General features: G+C 43.0%; 1 protein-coding gene across 1 annotated transcript in view; it reads right to left on the bottom strand.

The window, feature by feature from the left end:
• LOC134876087 (adhesion G protein-coupled receptor L3-like) overlaps nt 1–16,753 on the bottom strand; it is a 172,302-nt gene that overhangs the window by 36,478 nt on the left and 119,071 nt on the right. The window contains 4 exon segments of the mRNA XM_063900934.1: nt 2,691–2,874; nt 11,638–11,676; nt 13,264–13,449; nt 16,340–16,443. Coding sequence (XP_063757004.1) covers nt 2,691–2,874; nt 11,638–11,676; nt 13,264–13,449; nt 16,340–16,443 — 513 coding nt within the window.

Genomic DNA, 16,753 nt, shown 5'->3' on the forward strand with positions numbered 1-16,753 from the left:
TCCTCATCCATGTTTAGATCATTTTGAGATCCTCCTCTTTCCTCTTTAAATCTTACTGACTAACCTTTACATCGATGACGCCTGACATTAATGTGTTTTCACAAATGACCAATTTCTGGCCCGTGTTTTGAGACGGCGTCACATCGGCTCCCTTCCTTTGCTGCAGAGGTGATCAGTCCAAACATTTCACGCTCCAGCTGCCGCTGCACCACACTAATGGCAGTCATCTCCACACATAAACTGAACGGCAGATTAGTCTGCGCTGGAGAATCTCAACTGGAAACACAATTCCATCAAGTGTAAGGACTAGAAACTTCATTAAGCCTGATAAGGCATGCAACTGATGTGATGGCGGTGGACTGTGACATCTCTGTCTTTGATAAAGGTTATCGCCAAAGAAAGCTACAAAGAGGCCACATCTAATCCTCCCTTTGTGTCTGTTCTCATACTTTCTCTTTTGTTTTAAGGTTCTCTTGTGCTTTTGCAAAGGCCAGGGGGTTTGGTGATACATTCCTATTCGACTTAGCTAAGACAATACCCCAGATAGCTCCCCGTTCCCTGGATTCCACGCCTGCCTCTGGAATAAAGGAAGCATTTCCCCGCTCCCTCTCTGCCTCTCTTTTCCCTGTGAGGTTGTGTAAAAAAGCTTACGGTGGGTTTTAGGGAGTTCCTTTGATGCCATAGCCGACATTGGACCCCGAAGGCTATACTTTCAAAGCCGTTTAAATAACACTGATAATCTGCTCATCAGATTATCATGCAGAGAGGAAAGCGCACAGACGAAGAGTGATGTGTAAACACAAACACACACACAATGGAAAGAGAAAATATCCTGCTCCCTTTGAAAGAAAATAGATCTCATTATCAGCTAGAAATTTGGGACGAGGGTTTTTCTCTGTTCAGGAGAAAAGTGTTGACAGCAGGTGTCACACACTTCAGTGTAACTTAGTATGAGGGTTCATGAGTCAGCTTCTGCACTGATGTCTAAATGGTTTTCATTTCAGCGCCCCTGCATGGCACGCTGGAAAAAAAAAAATCAGCTAAGCAAGTAGAGAGATGAGGCGCAGTACACATGTCAAAATCCCACAATTAACCAGACTACCTCCACGAGCTGAAAAACCCCATTCCTCTCCAACACCAGAATCTCTTACCGACATGAATTTTGTGCCAGATACAATCAAATCCCTTTTATTAATTCTCGCTTCCTTTTTAAGTCAGCAGACTTATATTTTTAGATTTGTTCTGAGAAGAGAGGCAATTCATCATAGCATTATTTTCGTCTTTTTATTCCCCTTGCCCCACCAACCGGCGTCTTCTGAAACGGTTATTTCATTTATTTTCATTTGTGCTCTTTCAATGTAAACTTAATACATTCTACTACTGATGACAGTAGCTCCATTATCCGTGCTCTGTTGGTATTTATACTTCGGATAATGAGCAGTGATCGATGGTCTGCACGACACGTGGTTAAGTCCTGCTGAAAAATTACATTAATATAAGAATAATTGTCAGAGATAATTGTTAAATGACTGCCATCAGACCTCCTGCAGAGAGGAAACATTAATCCCTACAAGAGAATCCTGATCAATAGCAGCATGGTGAACTCTGTAACAACGGACCAGAGAAGAATAAAAGTCACAGACATATGTGAACATAAAAGAGATAAAACAAAACATTTTACAATTTCTATTATCCTAAATATCAGAACCCACACTGTTGCTGTCTTCCAGCTGAGCCACTAATCTGTTTCCCAGCAGCTTGAGGACAAATTAACTTAATTCTGTCCAAGATGGTTTACTCATGCAGGCAAAGTCAGCCAAATTAAAGTATAATTAGGTGTTTGCTCGATGCCATGCAATTTTCAATGCTTTAATTGCTGAGAAACAGCAAGCTAAAGAAATACAGATACAGTACATTAAGTCTCCCTCCAGGAAATGACTATTGTCAGGATTTGATCCATGCCATCTAATGTAATTTGGAAAGTATGGAAGTATATAGTAATTATAAAACATACTGTATGTTTTAATGCAATGTATGTGTGAGCCAGCAGGAGTCAATAAGAGCCTAACAAAGCGCAAAAATCTTATTTGCCCAGTGAATACTGTCCATAGGAATGAATAAAGAGGACGTTTCTCCTCATGTAGCCATGGCAGAAAACATTGCAGGCATAATATTATTGTATATGTCATAAGAAATGTCTGCATTTTGTTTCAGTCTATTCTCACGACACAAGTTAGCATCAGGCAGTTTCTAAATGTGGGGGACCCCCCCAACATTCCCGGGTTCATAGCGCTGGCAAGTTGACTACAGGGCTGAAAGACACTCCAAACAAAGCGCCTAAATCCCTGAACCATTGAACACACACTATTTGTATGTATATTAACACACGTTGGAGGGGATATTGAAAATTCTTCCCTCGAGTCTCTGTTTCTTTATATACATATGTATATACAGTATATATATATGTGTGTGTGTACAGGTAAATGACATATGCATGTGAAGACAGACTCCAAACTAAATGTTCAAAGGCACTAAAAACCTTTTGTAAACAACTCTCAACAGAATGAGTCTTTTCTAATTCCTCCTGTTTTGATATGGTTAAAAACATTTCTGGAGGCGATGTTTGATGCTCTTCCATATGCACATGTAAATGACTCCTGCATGTAAAGACAGACACTGCTTGCACTCACGGATGTTGTCGGTGTTCTCCTGCACGATGTCCGTCTTCAGCAGGTTGTCGGCGAGGACGAAGGCGCCCTGCTCCACCGTGTCCAGCAGCGTGGTGGCGGCCCTCAGCTGCTCTGCGGTGCTCAGCTCTCTCCACGCTGCCTGTGCCTGGGGCTGCAGGAGATTGTTGACCGTTTCCACCATGGCCTGTGGAGGCAGATCATTGATACAGTGAGAGGAGCTAGGCTGCAGAGGGACTGCCGCTGTATGTGAAGGTGATGTGGTAAACGGTGCGAATGAGGGGAGAGGAAAGAGGATGAAAAACGGATCATGCAATCCTGAGGGACGGTGGAAGGAAGAGGCATGAAGTGTTTCCCCCTTTTTCATTTGAATAAATATTCTTTAGTCATATTTCTACTGAGCACTCATATGGTTTTAGACACAGAATGTAGCACCGTCATCTGTATTGACATTGAACATGTTATTAGACTGCTTTTTATCTTCTAGAAGAATGAATCACTACAATACTAGAGGCCAGTTTTTACATGACTTAAGGCTAGAGTCTTTAATTAGTCTGATTAATGTTTCTCCACGCAGACAATCCCAATTCACTAAACACGGAAACATTAAGACCAATGCATGAACAAGGTATTGCTGCTAGCATCAATCTGCAAGCATCCTTCCTGCATATTAAGATCTCAGAACAACTATCAGGCCTTCTTTATAATCTCCGCACAACAACGCCAAAGCGAGGGAGCAAGGAAGAAAAATTCTCGAGACAGTATGAAAAATTAAGAGCCATTAAAGATTTAAAAATGCCAATGGCAAGATATATGAAGAGAATACTAATTGGTCAAGCAAAGCAATTAATTCAATTCTGCAACATGAGCCTGAGAGTGGGGAAAAAAATACATTTCTGAGATGGGCAAATACAGAGTTATTAGAAATTTCCTGCACCGCGGATAATAGAACATTTCCACTTTAAAAGAGGTAATCTTTTAGCTGATGTAAAAAAGAATGGTTTGACTTTTGATTTTCCTTTTTGCACTTCTTCAAAAGCCAGTTAATCTGTGACATGCTGAAGAAAGAAGATATGATGCGTGTTAAAAAGTTCTCTCTGAACTCCGATCAGATCCCTGTTTTGATCAGCGGATTATGAAAGAGTTTGAGTATGACTCAGAAAACAGCACAGGGTTGAAGCCACAAGCGAATAAGAGGAATGATGTGCTTTAGTGTATCAAATGACTTCCTGATCAAAAGTGTAATGGACCCCCCAATTACCATGAGGTTCAGTTATATGTTTGTTCCGAATGACTGTGATAGCAAGAGGAGATTATGTTCAGCTCACTGATGCTGGTTGAGAATTTCAAACAGCACCAGCTGGCTTCTCCTCATTCAAAACATACCCGACACACACATGATCCGCCCACACACACACAGAGACTGATGCAAGAGAGAACACACACCTCTGCACCTGCTCGTATACAAAAACAGAGAAACTTGCACGCTCGTGTGCACGCAGTCTGGCACGTTTGATGTAATTATTCATTATCTGCAGCCAATCTCCAATCGCACCTCCTGACATTCAGCTCTAGGCAGAGGTTGATTCACTCTCAATTAAGGAGCTCCTTTTCTTCAGGCACTGACATTTTCTTTCCCTTTGTTCACCACTGCAAAGTTTTTTTCAGCACTTCTTTAAACACTGAAATAATGGTTGTTCAGGGGAACGATTGATGGACTCGCTGCTTTGCATGCAGCAGAGACGTAGACAGAAGAGCAGGGTTGAAGAAAGGCAGAGGAATGGGTCAGTCACTTTGTGAATGCACGGTGGATAATTTATCAACTAGAGTGAATAAAACAAGTGTGTATGAAACATTTACCAAATGCTGTGTTGTAATAAAGATCAGTTTTCTTTTGGGCAATTATAAAGTAAAAGAATAAAGCTGACGGTCCCTCATGGAGCATCTGCCGGACATGCAACAGATTACCAAATCTCTGACACGCAAATGATTCATTGCTGATATTAATATGTATGTGGCATGCTAATTTTGCCTCTTTAAAACCAGAGAATGAAATCTCAGGACTGAAATCTCAGTGTTGAAAAACCTCTCTTTTAGTGTTAATGATATTCAAAAGAAAACTATACTCAGAAAACATCTGATATCCAATTGAAGCATGTCAATGCCTTTGTCCTTTAAGATGGGTTACAACAACTTAGGTCATGACCCATCCTTCATGACCATAGGTGAGGGTAGGAACTAAAATGGCCCGCTAGACAGAGAGCTTTGCCTTCTGGCTTAGCTCTCTTTTCGTCACAACGGTGCGGTAAAGCTCCCATTCTCCGGCCCATCTCACGCTCCATTGTTCCCTCACTCGAGAACAAGACCCCGAGATACTTGAACTTCTTCACTTGGGATAAGGCTTCATTCCCTACCTGGAGTGCATCGGTTTCCTGCTGAGAACCATAGCCTCAGATTTGGAGGTGCTGATCCTCATCCCAGTCGCTTCACACTCCGCGAACCGATCCAGTGAGTGCTGCAGGTCACAGACCGATGAAGCCATTAGGACCGCATCATCTGCAAAAAGCAGTGGTGCAATCTTTTGCCCACCGAACTGCAGACCCCCTCCCCCACGACTACGCTTCGAAATCTTGTCCATGAATATCACAAACAGGATTGGTGACAAAGCGCAGCCCTTGCGGAGGCCAACCCTCACCGGAAATCGGTCCGACGTGCTACCGAGGACCCAGACACAGCTCTCGCTTTGGGAGTACAGAGATTGGATGGCCCTGAGTAGAGACCCCCTCACCCCATACTCCCGCAGCACCTCCCACAGTATCGCCCTTGGAACCCAGTCATACGCCTTCTCCAAATCCACAAAGCACATGTAGACCGGATGAGCGTACTCCCAGGCCCCCTCCAGGATCCTTGCGAGAGTGAAAAGCTGGTCCGTTGTTCCATGACCAGGACGAAAACCGCATTGTTCCTCTTCAATCTGAGGTTCGACAATCGGCTGGACCCTCCTTTCCAGCACCTTAGAGTAAACTTTCCCGGGGAGGCCGAGTAATGTGATGCCTCTGTAATTGGCACACACCCTCTGATCCCCCTTTTTAAAAAGGGGAACCACCACCCCGGTCTGTCACTCCTTGCGTACTGTTTCCGACTTCCACGCAATGTTGAGGAGAAGTGTCAACCATGACAGTCCCTCAACACCCAGAGCCTTCAGCATTTCTGGGTGGATCTCATCCACCCCCGGGGCTTTGTCACTGTGGAGCTGTTTAACTACCTCAGTGACTTCCCCCCGTGAGATTGGAGTTGTTCCCCCTTCATACTCCAGCGAATTCAGGAATTGTCGAATTCAGGAGTTCCTCAAAGTGTTCCTTCCACTGCCCTAACACACTATCAGTTGAGGTCAACAGCGTCCCATCCTTACTGTACACAGCTTGGATGGTTCCCTGCTTCCCCTTCCTGAGGTGTCGGACGGTTTTCCAGAACAACTTTGGTGCCGACCGAAAGTCCTTCTCCATGGCTTCTCCGAACTTCTCCTACACCCGCTGCTTTGCCTCGACAAGACTAGGGAGTCCCCTTCAGGAGCCCCATACAGGACTTCTTTCAGGGTATCCAAGAAGGTTGAATACTCTGAAGTGCTGTTTGTTGCATAAGCACACACAACAGTCAGAGTGTTCCCCCCAATAACCCGCAGGCGTAGGGAGGTGACCCTCTCGTCCACTGGGGTAAACTCCAACAAAGCGGCGCTCAACCGGGGGCTTGTGAGTATCCCCACACCCGCTCGGCGCCTCACACCTTGGGCAACTCCGGAGAAGAATAGAGTCCAACCCCTATCAAGAAGTAAGGTTCCAGAGTCGACGCTGTGCGTAGAGGTGAGCCCCAACAGATCCAACTGATAACGCTCCACCTCCCGCACAAGCTCCGGGTCCATCCCCCCAGAGAGGTGACTTTCCACGTACCCGAAAGCCAGCTTCTGTCGCCTGAGTCTGGTCCGTCGAGACCCTCTGCTTTCACTGCCACCCTTCTGGCAGCGCACCCGACCCCATCGTGGTTTCCCGTAGGTGGTGGGCCCGTGGGAAGGGGAAGCGGAGGTGTTGCCCACGTTGCTTTTTCGGGCTGTGCCTGGCCGGGCTCCGTGGCAAGCCCGGCCACCAGACCCTTGCCAACTAGTCCTCCTTCTGGGCCTGGCTCCAGAAGGGGACCCCGGGCTTCCCCCGGGTCGGGTATCTTCACTTTCAAGTGTGTTTTTCATGAGGTCTTTTGAACCAATCTTAGTCTGGCCCCTTACCTGAGACCAATTTGCCATGGGAGATCCTACCAGGAACACAAGGTTTCAGACAACACAGCCCCCAGGTTCATCGGGCACACAAACTTCTCCACCACGATAAGGTGCTGGTTCTCGGAAAGGCATATTATTCTCCTACAGACAAAACGTGCAGGTGTATTTTTTGGTCAAAACGTATAAGAAACATCAGTCCAAAGAGTTTATTTGTGACAGAGCTTTGTAAATTCAAAGCAAGACTGCATATAAAACCAACATCTTCCCCTGCACAATCAGCACTCAGATAAGGGTCTACAGCAAGACCACTCTGATGTTAAACATGAAGCTACAGCCAGCAGCCGGTGAGCTGGAGATGTGCACCCATGCAGCAGCACAGCCCCATCACAGTGTGTGCAGTTGAGACGTGATGCTATTAGCACGCTGCCACTCCATCTGTCACATGGAACTTCCAGTCTGCTGCAGCTAACTCACACATTTCCTTGGCTACTTTTCTTTCCTGTGCTGAAAGAAGGTAGTGTATTCTTGTTCCTGGTACAAGAGGAAACGCTACTCAGCTGCAGGAATGTTCCATGTGGAAAAAGGAGGAGGAGGAGGACAGGGTGTGAAAAGCTGCAGAGCATGGGCCATTTGTAGTGATGCAGAGGGAAGAAAGGAGCAGTGGACATTAGCGTAGCTTGGCTGCGATCCAAGGCGTGTGTGCTGATTGATGAAATGAACTCTGGGTCTGGGAAATTGATTCTGGCGGAGGCTGATCTCCCTGTCCTCTTCCCTTCCTGTTCTCCAGTCGGTTCTGCCCACTTTTGTCTCGCTGACTCAAAATGAGAAGAAAAATCAACACAAATAAGTTGTTCTGTATCTGACGACATGTCTCTCGGCTCAGGTGAAGCTGTTGCATCATTTCTGTTTCTTTCATTTGACCTGCAAGCTAAATCCTCACCTTCTCTGAAAATCTCTGCAAGCTTCTCGTTTAATATTTCATGAAACCCCTCCATCTCTCCCATGTAGGCGGGCGGTTGTGTCTGTGAGTTTCTGAGGGATTATCTGTCTGCTTTTTGTTTTATTTTTAATGTTTAATCTCACCATTGGACTATTCCCACACATCAGCCCATGTATTTATTCATCAACAGCAGAGGCCGACTTTCAATACAAATAAACCTTATTACAGACCTACCTTACCCAGTTTTATAAGCATTTATTTTAAAAAGACTTCTTTAAGCAAAAACAAAACTACATCCCTGCTTACCTGTTGCCTAAAGTTTGTATACCTCCCAACTGCATCATTAGAAAAAAACAGCCATTTTATACTCTGAATATAGTTTTTGTTTCCTAATTATTTCCAGTTGCTACTATTTAGCTCTTGGTTATACTAACGTAACAGTAACATTTCCTGCAAGAAATGTCCAATGTCAAGGAAATTATGTCTCTAGTTTCTGATTGTCTTGGTTTGGAGTGTGTGATTTTTAATTTTTACTGAAAAAATATCGAATGTGAATCGGGTGTGATAAGGATCAGTACCTCTATATGTGCGGCCATGGTTCTCAGCAGGAAACAGATGGACTGTCCACTCCAAATAGGGAATGAGTCTTAACCTAAGTAAAGTGGTTCAAGTATCCCTGGTCTTGTTCTGAGTGAATGGACAATGGAGCGTGAGATGGGCTGGGGAATCGGAGCAGCGGGAGCTTTGTACACTGTTGTGATGAAGAGAGAGCAGAAGGCAACGCTTTCCATCTACCGGGCCATCTTTATTCCTGCCCTCACCTATGATCATTCGAGGGGACATGACCAAAAGATCGAGACCGCGGATACAACGGTTGAGATGGGTTTTCTTCAGAGGGTGTCAGGCCTCTCCCTTAGGGATAAGAGGAGGGACGCAGAGTAGAGCCTTGCTTTGGAGCGTCTTGGAATCCCCCAGTCAGAGCTGGTTGATGTAGCCAGGGTAAGGGAAGTCTGTGGGCTTGGCTGGAACTGCTACCCTACGACTCGACCCCAGAGAAAATGGTTGACGATGGCTCGATATATGTGGGGTTTTTTTCATCGCAGTTCAAACAAACGTGCAGTAAAGCTCACACTAGTCACAGGGCCAAGCTAACTTTAAGGTTACCTAGGTAAATTGATATGCTCTTTTTGATGTTTAACGATCACTGTTTCCAACTCTATTATTTGAGATTTTAGAATTAACAGTATGCATTTTCATGTATTAATATCATATATCGTATATCATGCTACATTAATAATATAAATATAGAATAAAATTCCTGAGCACCTCCACTTGCTGTTCTCTGAGCAGAATCGTCTCACACAACATTCAGAGCTCACTGCAGGCCGAGGAGGATATCTCCCCATTTATGAGGAGCAGGTTATCTTCATCTTCCAACAAATTTACCGCCAGAGAAATTATATAATCTTGTTACATTCTCGAATGAGGATCCTCCCTGTGTTCCGCCTGCTCTCAGGTCATCTGCGCTGCTACCCTCCCCCTGGTCATCTCTGTGTGTGAAGGTGTTTTTTTAATGAGGGGTAGCATCGCCGGATCCTCCCTCTGTCCTCAACGTTCACACTCACTTGGCTTCACAAGATATTGTTCTGATCTTTTGTGGGATGCATGACATACTTCTCTGCTTTAAAACACAATACATGCCGCAGGAAGAAACTATCCAAACCTAGCGTGCTTGACTTTAGCTTAGTGGATGGACATAATCTCAGTAATTGGACCATAATGTCACTATCCATAAACCAGCTGCCGTTACTATGAGGCACAGGAGGCCGCTGTTTTCATCATGTTTGCTCAAAAACAAAAGGGCACAACAGAGATTCCTGTAGGGGGACCGCAGAACATTATATGCTTTGTAGTTAATCAAGGCCAAATTGGTTATGACGTGTGGCAGAGATCACTGTTTATGAACAACCGAGACGGATTCAGAAGTCACAACCAATGATTGTCTCGCGCACAGGTGTAAAGTTGATGCTAATGAGATAAGACGTCAGAATGAGGTGAATTTACTAATTAAAACAGATGCGAATCACTCTTTACCTCATTTAGACATTAACCTGAAGGCCTGCACTTTATTTTGGAGTGCGTCGTCCTTCAGCACAACCACACCTGCACTCACACACTCTGCCATGTTCCCAAAGTACTGAGGAGGTGTGTTTGCAGCAGCAGAGGCAGGTGCGCCTCTCATTTGCTTTGGAGAAATTCATTTGCCGCTGGAGAAAACATTGCCCAAATTCTCTAATCAATGAAAGTCCCTGAAAGGCTGGCGGCGCGTGCAGTCGATGGCGGTGTTTACCTACGGCCACAGATGTTGCTCCATTATTCCGCTTCGTCAAGTGAAAGCTCCTCAGAGGTGTTTGAATTTATCAACCCAGCGAGGGAGCAGAGGAGGAGGCGGCTGTGGTCATGTACAATACAGCCCCAGTGTGGAAACATGGAGCCAGGTTCCGCAGCTGCAGGTAAATCAAAACGTCTTACCTTCTTTAGCCATGCTACTGGCTTGGCTACATACTGGTATCACTGGTGTATTGTTCTGTGTTTCTGCAGACTGAAACATCTAACTAATTATTGGATTGCTATAAACATTTTAGAATAGGAAATCAGAAATATAAACATTTTCTTTTCTTTTAGGTGAAACCTTACAGGATTTACTACTCCCTGATAAACCGATTTCTTTGTGTTAAGAGCTAATTGTAAAACAAGTATTGGTGCAGAGTTGTCATTTATATGTTTTCCATACTTTTGGTTAATATTGGAGGTGTAATACACAGAAAAATGATTTTTTTTAAAAGTATTGACCAAACAGGAAATTGCCAATTGTTGGTGTTTCCATGGCATTGAGAAAAATCATGTATGCTTATACTGTATTTAGGATACCACCATCCTATAAGCGTCTCAAAAACGGATTTGCATGTGAGCACGCTAGACCATAGGCAAACATACTTTTCAGTTGGATGTCATTTGCACAATCACATGGGGGCCTTCTGACATGCCTCATAGAATGGAGGCAATTGAATGTTGCTCTACATGAGCTGCCGAGTGTGCACACAGCAAAAGGCTGTCTCTAATGAGAAGTGCAGCTTTATGGGAGCATCTGTTCGGCAGACAAGATGTCAACTTATCCTACAGTTTACCCGTCAAACTATTCTGATGACAGTTGAAATGTCACCTCAGGAATACCCAAACCACAGGCGAAAGAGCTGAGAGAAGCAATAGAGACCCCCCCCCCCCCCCCCCTTGAATTAGGACACACATGCATTATGCATCAGGGAGAATCACAACACACCATGACTTTGGCTGACAGAGTAGTTAGAAGTTGACTTGGTGCTGTAATGAGGTCACTTCTGTGGTTCTTAAGCATTTGCTGAGGAAAGTAGAGTGTGTTAGATGCCTGAGAGCATTTTTTTTTTGACTGATGCGATCCACTTATGTGGGTTATTTCACTGGAACGCAGTGCTGATGTGATGGTTTAAGGGCATTTTTTAAATGATTGAGGCACCTGAGAAATATTCATGCTCAGGCCAAACACATTAGAGGAAGAATTCCACGGCATGTGCATGCAGGGGGGAAATGATGACATATGACTTCAAGGCATGGAAGTAACTTGGATTATATGATGAAAGATGACAGTAGCATTGCCACAATGAGGTAATGGAGAGGATTTAGAGGGGGGGATTTTGTCCAAATACCTGAACATAAAAGCGGCAAGAGCGCTCTCTTTTCTGCAGCTGCAACACAAAGAAAATCAAAGAGTTAGGAATAGGTCAACATATCAAACAACTCCTTTGAAATATATGTCCTTCTGCACCTTGAAGTAAAGATTTGATTCACTTTTATAAATCGTGAAGCAAATACATTAATTATACCTGATCTTAGAAAAACATCAGATGCTCTTGTGTTAATTAGTACTAAAATGAGATGTACAAGCCATGTGGGAATAAACCGATCACACACTTGAATGTGGTTTCAAGGTAAGTATTTCATTTTTTCAGAAAAGAAGAAAGTCATGTGAGAACTCAGGAGAGCTGTTTCGGTTTTGATGCTCTGCCATGAGTTAGCACACCTGAATGACAGGTAGCTCTGTTAGCGCTGCACCTAGACTGAATTATTTTAATTGAGTTCTAAACCGAGCGAGCTAGCCAACAAAGCTCCTGTGTGGTTTAACAGCTTGAATCTGGTACCGTGCTAAATCCATGCAGATTAGCTCCTAAAAGCACTGTTTCCTCATAAAGGAGCCTCGTGCTCCACATCACAGCCCACTCCTCTGGAAAGCGTTAGCCGGCTCCCCTTTGATCATGAGCAGCACACTGATCTCTTCGTTTGCCAACTCAATCCTCTCATTGTCTGCTGGCAGGAGCATTGTGCAGCGCTATCGGGAAAAAAAATCTTTAATTCGCTTAGCTCTCTGCAGATTGTGTCAGAATGATTGGAGGTAAACATCACCCAGGAGGAAGTCCAACACGAGGTGGAGAGGTACTGCAGCAATGGAGTGAGAATTATAAATCCCCTGACCTCTTTAATAAATGCTCTTTTCATTTACCTCCACATAACTGCCTTTTTGAACCAGTTTCTCATCTTTACAAGAGAAACTAAAGACTCCAGCAGCTATATCCACCACAGCAGATCTCGAAAGGGGATTTTTATGGGAAACTTTTTTTTTCAAGAGGTATTATAAACTGTAGATGCTCCTCAATGTGAGTTACCTCATTGCCTTCCCCTTTGGCCATCTTTACTGCCTCTCCTCTCCATTGGAGGAATTGACACTAAAATCTCAATGGGGACATCTGTGTGTGTCGAGGCAATGAAATGAAAATTGTCTGTCCCCGAAAAGCTATCTGAGAACAGGTGTTCATGCTCCCGTTCAAGTGAAGCCGCTCCTCCAAATTAACGAGTGACATTTTAAATTTCACTGATGTTTGCTGTTCCGGAAGTAGTATTTCTGCTCGCAGTGAGTCGAGTTTATGCAAAACTCTCACACAGCTTAGATCTGAAAACCTACGCTGTACTAATAGTACAAATCAAATGGTGCCTGTGTAGTGCTTTAGACGAGCATGGCATCCTTTAAACTACATCAAAGTTCAACTGATCGCATAATGTATGATACTAGGGCTACAGATATGCTTTCCACTTTAGTTGAGGGTGTTTCATATGCATTGACCTCAAGAAAACGCTGGGTCTCACTTTATCTGACAGCAGCAGCAGCAGCAGCAACAGAAGACCATTACAATAAAACCTACTGTTCAGATTGCACTGGGTGGAGGTGAAGTGGAAGGTGCAGTAAGCATCCATTTTGAAAACATATATTAGTTATTTACCTTGTTGAGGCTCCGGGCAGCGCTGTCTTTGCCACCGGGCGTCAGGTTCCTGAGCTGCACGTCGAGCAGATCCACCAGCTGCACCATGGCCTTCACTGTGAAGGAGATGTCTCCCGCCTGGAGATTACGCTTCGTTTGCTCTGCTAACTCCCGGGCAATGACTGCAGCCGTCTCTCCAGCTTTGATCTGTGAGAAAAAGGACAAAACCTGAAATTAGGATATAACTGGCACAAATGTATTCCTTAACTCATTATACACAACCTATAAACATGATAAATTGCAAGATACATATTTTTAGCCCTTGCCATTTAGCCTATATGTTTTTCCTAACTGCTGCTTTGTTGCACACAGTTATTGTGGCGAGACGGCGCTCAGTTGAGGGCCAATATTGTATCTAGAAGCAATTATAACGTCAACCAATGAGGGGATTTCCCCAGATAGCCTTACACCTTTATGAAGCTAATGGAGAGCAGTGTGCAAGTTGTACACAGAGGACACATCCTCTACAATATTCATTTTTCTTTTGTTTGAACGTGATGTGATTTGTGTGTCTTGGGATTTGTTGAAAACAGAAACATATTATGATTAGTATTTCCCCTCCGTGTTTAGAAGACTTTATTTCCATTTAGGAGACCTTTCCTGTTTTATTCCTAACTCACTCTGACACACTCTTTTGTACTACATTATGTTTCACTGACAATGCAAAAACAATGCTCCTGCTTGAATACAAAAACAATAAAACCTAAAGCTCCTATCTTAGCAACCGAAAATAGGATGTGGGTTTCTGCACATGCTACTGTACGTGAAGCTTTAATCGGATAATATTAGTTAAAGAAATAATATATTCATATTTATCCCGGGGAAAATAGATTTTGTGACATTTGCTGGATTTATGTTGAATATATATATATATATATATATATATGAAATAATAAAAACATTTCTATAAACATAAAAAGTGAAATAATGTATAATAAAAGACAATATAAAATAAAATACTAATATTTATATGAAAAGGAGTAGTTAAAGGTTAAAATGTAAACATTGTACTACAATATATAACTTGTAAACTACAGTATATATTTGTGTATTAGTATTAATAAGAAAAAGTGTTTTTCTGCTCTATTGTAAAATGGCTAACACCTAAAGTAGTACGTTCGTGTTACATAGAAAAATCTAGCTTTTCTTACAGTACAAACAGAATTGCCACGTGAGTGTTCTTGTATAGGAAACTTTCCAATATCTAAACTGTGAGCTGTGGAGGCATCTGTTTATTTACTAATGAGGCTCACCACAAACACTGACAAAAAAACATATTTATCCCGGTTTTCAAATGAGAGTCTACCTAGCTCTCTCTACCCAATAATGTGAGGAGGTCAACCGTATCACACTTTTGCATGCTACACCTAAAACACAACAGCATGTAATATTGGGTATCCATCTTGAGAAGAGCATCATGTAAATGTGCAGTCATCTTGACCTAAATCAGGAGCTCCTTTCAGTATGATGTTGATTTTAATCGAAGGTTGATTACCTCCAAGGTTTTTTCACTGATAGACTTGATGCAGTAAGATGAACTTTAAAACCCATGGCACTAACTGCAACAGATTTACTTCAACTTCACTTGTTATCATCACATGAGAGTTTATTAAACCAATTATGCTCTTCACAGTCTTCACAGAGGTTTGTGCAGGGGAACGTGCTTCTGGAAGATGCTTTTCTCTTTCCTCTCCTAATGAGGGGATGGACAGTGTTTTTTTTTTGTCTATCTGTTTTTCTTTAATCCTCCATATCCTCCCTCATTTTGTCTTTGGAAGCATCTGGTCATGAGCAGATCCATGTACACACAGGAGATATAAAAGAACAAAGTGGCAGATGGGCATCTTTGACATGATGGTCTTAATTAAAGTGTTCTACAGCGGCCAGCAGAATAAAACAAGTAATGGCACTTCTCTTAAAGCACATGAATTTGTTGATTGTCAGCTTCTCCTCAGTCTGTGCAACATCCGCCTCACATTGTTCAGGTTAAATCCTGCAAACAGCAGCCTGTAGAAAAGCTTTACTGCTCAGAAATTCACCTGATCATCCCTCCCTCTATTTTGTTCTGCATCCATTTCTGCACACTGCCGTTAGTTTAATGGGCCGGGCTCGGTGCTGGTGAATACATCAGAGGCGTTATAACATGCACACCTCAGGGGTGGTATGAGTTTAAGGAAGAACATTTTCAACATTGCTTGCAATTTATAATCTGGAACCTTGATCCCCACTTGCAGCAACTCTTCTCCTCTTCTGATTTGATTCTATTACAGATTTAAACAGGAAGCTTTAAATGGGGATCAGCATAATAACCTGCTGCAGAGGAAGGAGGAAATCCTTCTTTTAGGAGAAACCCCAGGCTAATCCTCAACATTAATTGACTTGTTATGAAGAGACCACACAAAACTAAGAACCTGTACAAGTGATGTTATATATACACCTTTATTTTGCATTTTGAACTGTGCAAAGTCTTACTAAGGAAAGTGATGCACCAATCAAAATTGTTCCCTTTCCTGTAGTGTGTTCTATAGGTTTTGTGCAAGTCAATGGTCTGCTTAGGCTAAAATCCCTGTGTTCCCTCCGGAGGGAGTTTCTCCCACACACTCCCCACTCTGCCTGAAACGCCTCCACTGGACTCCTTTGTTTACTTCCGGAACATAGTGATATCTAAGCAGTTGAGCAATCACAACAGAGCCGGCCAGCTAACCAATCAGATCACACTGGGAAAATAAAGATATTTTTGAACAGTAAAGCATGGAAACATGTCACAGTAGAGGCAAAATACTAATCTGAACCTTAAATTGAGCAGAATGTGTCCTGTTTAACGTACTTTAACAGCTATTGAGTCAGTATGGACCCAATATCAGTATCTCTGATTCATAAATAAATTTATTTAAAAAACATTATATTTCAACATAGCATTTCAACTCATTTTCATATGTGTTTTTCAATGTGTTTTATAAGCGGCAAAGATTCACCTCCCAAACAAACAGCATGTCATCACACTGTTTCTGATTCATTATATGCTGCAGCGGTTTACCTTCTGGCTGATGAGATTGACCCAGGGGGAGGTGCAGTTGCTGAAGTTAGGCCCCTGGGGGTCCCAGTATCCCTCCGGACCCACGCACATGTAGGAAGCCACGCCTGGAGGCAGAACAATGAAATCACATTTATTATATCAGAAGGGAAAAAAATATCTGCAGGACGCTGTGTTTTGTAATGTGTGTGCTCACAACTATAAAACTATGCAGCAATTATTTTGTTCATGAAATACTGCATTTTATTAACGTTAGTTTGCCTTTTGATTTAAGATGTAAATATGCTCTTTTATTTTCCTCTTTTATCTGCACTTTCCCTTTGCTGTAATGCTTTAAATGTCCCTTCATTGGGACGAGAAAAGGATTTCTGTGTGTGTGTTCTTTTTTCTGTATGTGTTTCTGGAAGATCTCTCGTC

This window comes from Eleginops maclovinus, chromosome 14, assembly GCF_036324505.1.
Source record: "Eleginops maclovinus isolate JMC-PN-2008 ecotype Puerto Natales chromosome 14, JC_Emac_rtc_rv5, whole genome shotgun sequence".
NCBI classification, from domain to species: Eukaryota; Metazoa; Chordata; class Actinopteri; order Perciformes; family Eleginopidae; genus Eleginops; species Eleginops maclovinus.